We start from the raw sequence: 9022 nt of genomic DNA on the forward strand, positions 1-9022 counted from the left end.
GACTTAATGATTGCAGGAATATTGGCACTTGAAAAGGTGTCTCTGCAGAGCATAGAACTTGTTCCATGCCCAACAGAGTCTTTGAATGAAACACTCATCCTTCTTATTTTTGTCTGCTCCCTTCATGAAAATCTTGTTTAAGATTTTCATGTCAGTTTCTCCTTATGCTGCCTTCCTTGTTTACTTTTTACTCTCTCTATAAGGTATTTACTTGGGTTATAAGAGATTATACCACTGCTACTTAGTATACTAAAGAGTATCTTGACATCATAGTCTGCTCAGTTTCTTTTCTATCCCTGAGCCTTGCCTAGTAAGGGAATCATAGATAAGATGTGTGCTAGCATTCCCACAGAGCTGCTGATTAGTCTGAGACACTGCACACTCTTTTCTAACACTGTTTTCTAGTATCTGCCTGGCTAGTTCCCCCTACACCTCTCGATCCGCACTTGAATGTTACCTACAGCCGAGGATCCCATGTCCTGCACATAGTGTATGTGAGATTCTCTGTGGGGATGGGTGTGCAGACAGGTGGTAGGCTGAAGAGGAAAAGTCTAATGTGGGTTATCCCTTCCCCCAGAAGGGAAGGAGGATCTTCCTATTTGAGTGTGGATCTTTCTTTTCACCTAGAAGGGGTTATTAGTTAATGTGACCAAGGAAAGCCTCATGGAACTGACCTTATAAATGATTAGATCCTGAGATCAGCTCCTCCATCTCTTCAGCATACATATTGATTCTCTCCTGTGGGCTGCTCAGTACGCTAGCCACATCTGCTTGTTTTCATCATTGTCCCTGTGTGGCAGGAACCAAAACTACATAGTTACAGGTTTAACAAGCATTGCAACTGGGTGGCCCAGGATTAAAAGAAGGATCTTTTTTTAATCCCATAAAAATACTTGGATACCAGTCCATCCATGAGACCAAATGAACATAACCAAATGAGGTTTATGTCCCTGGACATATTAAGTGAAAGATTGGTGAAATTCAGAAACTTGGTATACATTTGTTTTCCATTTGGCCATCCTATGTCATACATTTAAATCAAACCTAAATAATGTCTTTACTAATTTTTCTGCTATTTTAGAATCAAGATGGCTAAACTCAAGCCAGGCATGAAGAGGCATGCATGCCTTTGGTCCCAGTGCTCTGACATATATGACGTATGATTTAACAAACCTAGGCTACCTAGGAGAACATAACTCAAAAATGCTAAACAACAGAAACATTATCAATCAAGAATGGAAATGGGGTAATTAGTACCAGTGAGTCCTTTTCTGCCATGCTATCGCAGGCTTTACCTGGTAACCCTTTAACTGAGGGTTGTGGGGATTATGGATGTAAACACTGGGAAAGGGTGACTCCTTGAGCAGACCGACGGGTCAGATCACCTCAGGTACCTGATCACCTTGGTGCTTTGCTTCCTCTGCAGGAATAGACCACATTTCCCTTTCTCTCTCAGCTTCCCATCAGTAAGAACACACAGAACAATTCTGCATTGTTCTTTTCGTATTCCGGTGTTTTGTATGATGGTGTAAGGTCAAGGATATGTGGAGTGTTTGTCATCAGTACCTACCTACAAGATGCCACTGTATTTCTGGATCTGGGAAATGACTTACATGCTTTGTTTTATAGCCTCCACGTTGGTGGTGATCAGTCAAGTGTCAGAATCGTTGCATTTTCTATTCTTATTTGCATAGCTACTCTTTGTTTGTAACCGTTTTTGTAAGACTGGGAAGCCAAGATAGGTAGACAGACTCACAAAGGAGCACAACGGGTAAGTGTCAGAACTGACAAAGTTGACCCTGTCTTCTGCCAAAACACCAGATGCTAGTTATCATTGTGTTTCTTGTGAACTAAGAGCACACTGACTGTTCTCTGTTCTAGGCGATGTACATTAATGAGTCATCCAGCCTGGCAGGAAGTTACTTGTATAAGCACACTACAGCTTTTTAGGAAGACCTTTTGGTTTTATAGGTGACATACTGAGGCATAGAGAGTGGGTAATCAGCCTGACATCACAAGCTCTTAATCTGCACTGGATCTGGATCTAAATATGAAAGCTAACATTTGTGATAATCTAGATTGTCAACTTGATGGGACTTAGGTTTACTATAAGAACAAAGTTCTGGACATGTCCGTAATTGGGTTTCCAGTTTAAGTTATTTGAGATGGGATGACTCACCCTAAATATGGGGAGTACTGTCCAGTGGGTTATTTACTGGGCTAAAAGAAAGCAACTGAGCACCAGCACTCATGTCTGCTTCCTGCCTGAGGATGGACAGTGACCAGCTGTGCCATGCTTTAGCTGCCATGCCTTCTCCTCCCTCCCCACTCAAGTGTGAGCCAAAAGAGGCCTTTCTTTCCCTAAGTTGCTTTGGTCAGTAGTGAGGAAAGTAATAAGCATTGCAGGGAGAGTGGTAGGCTTGAAGAAAGACTACTCAAAACATGAATAGACTATAAAGGTGGAATTAGTGATGCTTGTAGGAAGAAGAGGGGCAAGTCAAGACTAAGAGCCATAGCCAGGGGACAGGATGCTCTCATGTAAGAGTGACCTAGCACCATGTATGTACTTTGGCGTTTACAAGCACTGCTGGAGACTGTCAGCACAACCAAGGGTGTATGAGACCTCAGAAGTCTGTGTTCACTGGGAACGCATGGGCAGTGCTTTCATATCTCTCCTACTTGAGCCTTCTTGCCAGAATACACTTGGATAATGCAAATGATCAGTAAAGGAACCCTTGTGTCTGTCTTATGATAAAGTTTGCTTGGTCTCCTGCAGAGTTACTTTGCATTGCAGCTTGAAAGCAGTGGAATGGGTAAGAACGTGGGGCTTCGGGTCAGAATAAAGGGTTCAAATCTCAGTTCTACTGCATTATTCCTAGTTGTCCCTTCTCAAAATGGCAGCCATGCTAGTTCCCTTGTTCTGGTTCAGTAAATTAGATGAGCTTATCCTTGAGCTCAAGCCCCATGTTACAGATACTACTATTACACGTGGACGGCCTCAGACACCGCGTAAGCCCCATGTTACAGATACTACTATTACATGGACGGCCTCAGACACCGCGTAAGCCCCATGTTACAGATACTACTATTACACGTGGATGGCCTCAGACACCGCGTAAGTCCCATGTTACAGATACTACTATTACACGTGGACGGCCTCAGACACCGCGTGTGATAGGAGAGTTCATTATCTGACACCCCTTTTGATGAGGCAGAATCTCTTATGTTGCACTAGCTGTCCAGGAACTTAGTATGTAGACCAGGCTGGCCTTGAACCTATAGAGATATGTCTGGCTCTCCCTCTGTAGTGCTGGGATCAACAGCACGTGCCACCAGACCCAGTTCTGTCTTAGCCATACGTGCTTGGTTCATTTTCTATAACAGGACACAGTAAATTGCATTTTCAGGTTATTCATATTTGTTTGCTTTCCTCATGGTGTTACATGGTTGCCAAAAAGAAAATTAAAACCAAGTTCCCTACAGGTTAATTTAAGTGATTAGTTTGGCATCTATGTATGCTTGGACTAGAATTGTATGCTTTTATATCAGACTTGGCATCTGTCCACATATCCCATTAAATTTATTCTCATCTAACTTTTGATGGAAGAGAGTTCACTTTAAACATGAGGCGTAATTCTGTAGTTTTACCAAGACCTTGGAGATGTCATAGATTGTAGGTACTATAGATAGTACCATTTAAAATACTGAAGAGATGGCTTAGCAGTCAGGAGCACTGGCTGCTCTTCTAAGGGACCTAAGTTCAATTCTCAACACTCACATGACAGCTTACAGCTGTCTGTAACTCCAGTTCCAGGGGAGCCAACACCCTCACACAGACATACATGCAGACAAAACACCAATGTACAGAAAAAAATGAAGAAAATATTAAAATACTTTGTCAATGGCTCGATGTATTTAGGGTCATGATTACTTTATTTTCCTGAAAATTTCATTTGTGTAGTTGCAGTCTTAACACCTGATACAGGCAGAAAAACAGTAATTATGGCATCCTAAACTGAGAGTTTCTAAGGATCATCTGGTTCAATTCTGTTGTATAACTGAGAAAAATGAGGCCAGGAGCTAAGCACCTGGCTAAATCCACCTAGCAGAGGATGGAGAGTGACCTGGCTCCTCCATCTCTGTACCCTGATTGGTCCAGCATGTACCTGTGCAGTAGGATGCTAGAGCAGAGGCAGGTGTGGGTCAGAGCTGACTGACAGGTCCTGTCCTAGTATTCCAAGCCAACTTCTCATTCTCTCAAAAAGGTAAAACATGATACATTTTGGTAAAGGACAATTCATTTGGAAGATGACAATTCATTATTTTCCATTTTTATATGCACTTTAAGGTTAATTAGGAACCTTTTAAAATTGGGTCTTCTGAAGTTTTAATGTATGCATAAGTTGGTTGAGCAATTTTAATTAAAACTTGCCTTTGCTTTGAAAATTAATTCCTTTCAACATTCTAAGATTAATGAGACCTAGTCATGCTATCTCCCAGGGTATAGATAGTCAGTAAATATGGTCTAAACAGCAGGACAGGACTTTGATGGTATTTTAGAATCTCACATGCATTGTCAAAAATAATCATAGCTAGGCATGATTAATGATACTGTATTAATCTTAGCACTCAAGAAAGTCACTGAGGCAAGATTATGAGTTCAAGGCCAGCCTCAACCTACAAAGACCTTATTTAAAAAAAGAAAAGATAAAAATAGCACACATCCCTCTGTATATGAATAAGTATGTATACTTATTCATAAGTACATGTGGAGGGCAGAGAACAATTTATGGGAATCTAGTTTTTGCTGCTACCATGTGGGTCTGGGGTTTGAATTCAGATTGTCAGGCTTGGCAGCAAGTTCATTTAGCTACAGGACCATTTGAGCATAAGTTAACATGCATTGTTTCTTTCTTTCTTAAATACAGCAGTGTGTATTTCCTAAGAAAAAATATTATAACTATAATTATTAAACTCATACAGCTATATGGTTATGTTATCTGTCCTTTCCTCTGTGTCCTCATTATGCCAGATGGCCAAATAGATAATAAATCTAGCCATTTCTCTCAGGGTAGAGTCCAGGACTGGATGCATTTATGTGTCTTACCTTATCTTAGTCTGGAGTATTTTCGAAAGTGTTTTATGACACTTACACTTGAGGTCTACAGTGTTTTATGAGTCTGGGATTGGGTTGTGCCTTCTCAGAGCCTGTAGCCGTGGAACTGTGTGGAGGCACTTGATGGCATTGGACACCACTGGCGGCTCCACTGTATAGTTACTGCAGTCTCAACACCCCCTCTCCCCCGTTAGCCTTTCATTGGTCTATGAGAAGACACTGCAGAACAGAACTTCCCCAGCGGTGGCACCCATTAACACTTGTAGTCATTGCTTCTGTCCTACTCAGTAATGTTAAAATTATTTGTTTGGATGTATAAAATCCTACTATAGAAAGATCCTTCATCATGTTTTATCTGCATTCCTGTCTTCTGTTTACAAAGTAAAACATACCTAACATGAGGGCATTAGTTGTTGTCAAGTTCAGGTTTGTTCATATTCAAATAAATATTTCTTTGAGATAAGGATTGAAAGAAACTTAATTTCTAGAAACATGGTTCAGAGGTTTGTAGCTTTGATTGGAGATGAGTAGTTCTCAGTTGTTCTCCTGTTCGAACACTCAGGGGCTTACTCAACTAGCATCTTCAGTAACACTGACTGACACCATGAGGCAGGGACAGATATGTGTGGATGCTGGGGGACACTAGTATGCTTAACAGCTTATGTAGCAAATGCTTGTCGAAGTCAGGGATAGCATCAGAACTTCTCAATAAGTCTGCATTCCTGACGGGCCACAAACGTTTATGTCATCATCTACTCCGTATACTTAATAACATATGCATTGGCTTTGTGAATCCTGATATCACTGCCTGTCCCCTTTGTTGCAGCCCTGATTCAGATCCTGGCGGCTGCTGCCGCTGAACGCGACGTGGTCTATTTCACCTTTGGGGACGCAGAATTGATGCGAGACATTTACAGCATGCACATGTTCCTTACTGAGAGGAAGCTGGATGTTGGTGAGTAGGAGATAGTTTGGCACTCGCTGTCTAGATGAATGTGCACCAGACAGCAGGACTGGCTGAGTCTGGGTGGATCATAGTAAGGAAGAGTTATCTGGGGCAAGCGGAGTGACAGCGCACTTAAGCAGGCAGGTTCTGCAGAGGTTTGTTTTATGTTTTCTGGCAGAATTTCAGTTATGATATTGACATAAGTCTGTTATCTTAGAGTGAGGTCTCTGGCCAGGCATGGTGGTGTGTACCTATAATACCAGCCAGTTGGAGAATCAATCATCAGTTCCAGGCCAGCCTGGGATAATAGCCCTGTCTCACAAAAAAAAAAAAAAAAAAAAAAAAGAAGGGTGGGGAGCTAGAATTTGTTTATATTGATCTAGAAAGCTAAAGGGGAGTGGGGTATACAGAGTGAATATTTAAAACATACATGAGAGGAAGATAAATTCAAACCTGACAGTACTCAAGTCCTCAGTCTATCAAATCTATGAGAATGTACTGTGTTCATCAAGTGTGTTATGATGTATAGCTGGGATTCCAGTGAACTCAGTAGACAAGACGTGGACAGTGGATTGTGGACAGCCCACTGTAATCATAGCCTTGGTACTTTAAAGTGTTTTTAAAATGTTAAAGTTCATGTCAGGAAAGCCTGCTAGGCATTAGAAATTTATACTATATTTTCAGAAGCCAAATCTGAACTCATACTATTTAAGGAAATTTAAAATAGCAAGTTTTTGTTTTAAGTTTTTCTATCAATATAACTTAATGTGCAAATTGTTCTGGCCTTTCATCCTCTAGGAAAAGTATACAAGTTATTGCTTAGATACTACAATGAAGAATGCAGAAACTGTTCCAGCCCTGGACCAGACACCAAGCTTTATCCATTCATATACCATGCTGTGGAGTCAAGTGCAGAGACCACTGGCCAGCCAGGACAGAAGACAGGCACCTGAGGAGCCAAGTGACTGGAACTTCCTCTCAAAGAGACGTCCTGTTTGAAATTTGGGGTGTGACGTATGAACTGACATAATTTGATATAAATGTGTATATAATTCACATTTGTAATCAAGTATGCAGTCTCTTCTACCTATGCCATCGCCACTTGTTCATCCTGGTGGACATGGGTTTAGACATGGTTTCTCCCATTTTTCTTCCCCTTCAGTCTTTATTCTTTGATTTTTCTCTTTATTGTGCCAGTCTGATTTCTTGGGAAAACTCATGAAAGGTTACACTCAGCTTTTAGGTCTTTCTTTTCCTGTCTGTGTATTACCCAGACTACTTTGGTGACTAGTAGATACTGTTGCACCTGGAGGAAGTTAAAATCCAGAAATCTGAGTTTGCTGCAGATTTACCTGTGAGCTTCACCTTCCCCAGCCTTGTTAGCCTTGCGTTGTCTACATTTTGAATCTTGAAAGTTGAAGTTTTTCTTATGTTACTTGATGCTAGTATCTTTTAAGCTAAAACTATTTTCTATTTAAGAAAGACTAATTTCCAGTTTCTTTTTTGAAATATCATCCCTATGAGCAATGGTTTTTTTGTCTTTTTCCAAAGCGCTATTTTAGAAGCTGACCAAGAGGAAAGAAAATGTAGAATAAAAGGATTTCCCTAGTATGCTATAAAAAAAAATCAGGTTTAAGAGCATTGGGGTTTTGTTTTTTTCAAGACTTGTTTTTCCTTTGAGATTAGGATCAATGTTTGCTCTGTGGTGCTTAAGGCGTATTCATGTAACCAAAGGTTGGGCTGGAGACTTCTTTCTGATTTGTACATATGAAAGTTTCTCTGGCAGTAAATATTAGAATTAATAAATTTCATTAATAAATCATTTGTCAGAAACTCCCATATCACTTATATTTTATTTAAAAGCATGTGCTCTTAATTGTGTCTGCAGGGGTACATAAAATCCACCCGCTGAGGATGGCGGACAGTAAGGTCTGTGCTCTCGAAGAGCCCTGTTTCAAATCTACTCATACTTGTATTTTTAAAACCACCAACCAGGTAACCTATAATCGATGTCTTTGTGAGGTTAATCTGGAAACTAAAGCCAGTCTTATATTAACTGATTAGAATATAATCACGAAAACACTTTTTCAGTTTTCCAAAGTAGTCTGTTAAAGTTCTAGCTACAGTCTAGCTGTCAGGAAAAGCCAATAAAAGGCAAGTCCTGTTACCAAGAAGTTTTTGTTAGATGCTCTAAGGTCCCTTGCCAGCATTGGCAGAAAAAAAATGGGTCCTGGTCCAGAGTCTTAGCTCTTCACTTTGGTACAAAAATCGGGAGGATAATGGGCTTTGGCCCGAAGGCTACCAGCTGTCATTGATGAAGCTCTTTACTGCAAAAACTAAGACTTTTTTGATCAAATCACAAATCTAGAGGAGTCTGGCCTTATCCCCACTGATAACTAAAATCTCTTTTCCTTCCAGCTATTCTATGCTTTGCTAACAGATTTATGGATATATTTTATTTCCTTCTTTTTCTATTCCCACCTCTCTCTCTCTTAGGCAGTTAAATGATGAAGCAAATAATTCTAACAGAAATTATAGAGCCAGGCTAGAGGACCTCTGATATTCCAGAGTACGAAAGCTTAGGCCCAGCTCTCAGTCTGCAAGGTTTGTGACATTGCTGTCTACTAACTGCATCTTCTAGGGTTGCCAGGAGTGAAGCCTGATGAGTTGTCTGTCAGTGTACCTTGATGTTAGTGTGTCCTGCTGAGCTCAGGTGAGTGAAGCAGGGCCGACTGTTGAGGACAGTCATGCAGAGAACGTCAGTACCTTGTCCTTAAAGAGCCTCTGCTTGAAAGGGGTGAAGGGCATGTAGCTGGTAGTCATATCTGTCCTGTTTATCACACCTGTGTATGCTCCTTCCTATGGTATTTGTCTTATTTTATGTTATTTAATCTTTCTTCCTTTAAGTTATCAAGTTAGAGATCTTACATTTTTAGTAAAGGCCACTTTTAATTGCTGTT

The 9022-nt window shown here is 40.6% G+C and overlaps 1 protein-coding gene across 5 annotated transcripts in view; it reads left to right on the top strand.

Moving 5' to 3' along the window:
* Positions 1 to 7884, top strand: part of Parg (poly(ADP-ribose) glycohydrolase) — a 105472-nt gene extending 97588 nt beyond the window's left edge. For all 5 annotated transcript variants that reach the window (XM_052190121.1, XM_052190120.1, XM_052190119.1 and 2 more), the window contains 2 exons: positions 5943 to 6071; positions 6861 to 7884. In XM_052190121.1, coding sequence (XP_052046081.1) covers positions 5943 to 6071; positions 6861 to 7015 — 284 coding nt within the window. In that variant the 3' untranslated portion in view covers positions 7016 to 7884. The remainder of the gene's footprint in view (positions 1 to 5942; positions 6072 to 6860) is intronic.
* Positions 7885 to 9022: the final 1138 nt, after the last annotated feature.

Source organism: Apodemus sylvaticus, chromosome 8 (genome assembly GCF_947179515.1).
Source record: "Apodemus sylvaticus chromosome 8, mApoSyl1.1, whole genome shotgun sequence".
Taxonomy (NCBI): domain Eukaryota; kingdom Metazoa; phylum Chordata; class Mammalia; order Rodentia; family Muridae; genus Apodemus; species Apodemus sylvaticus.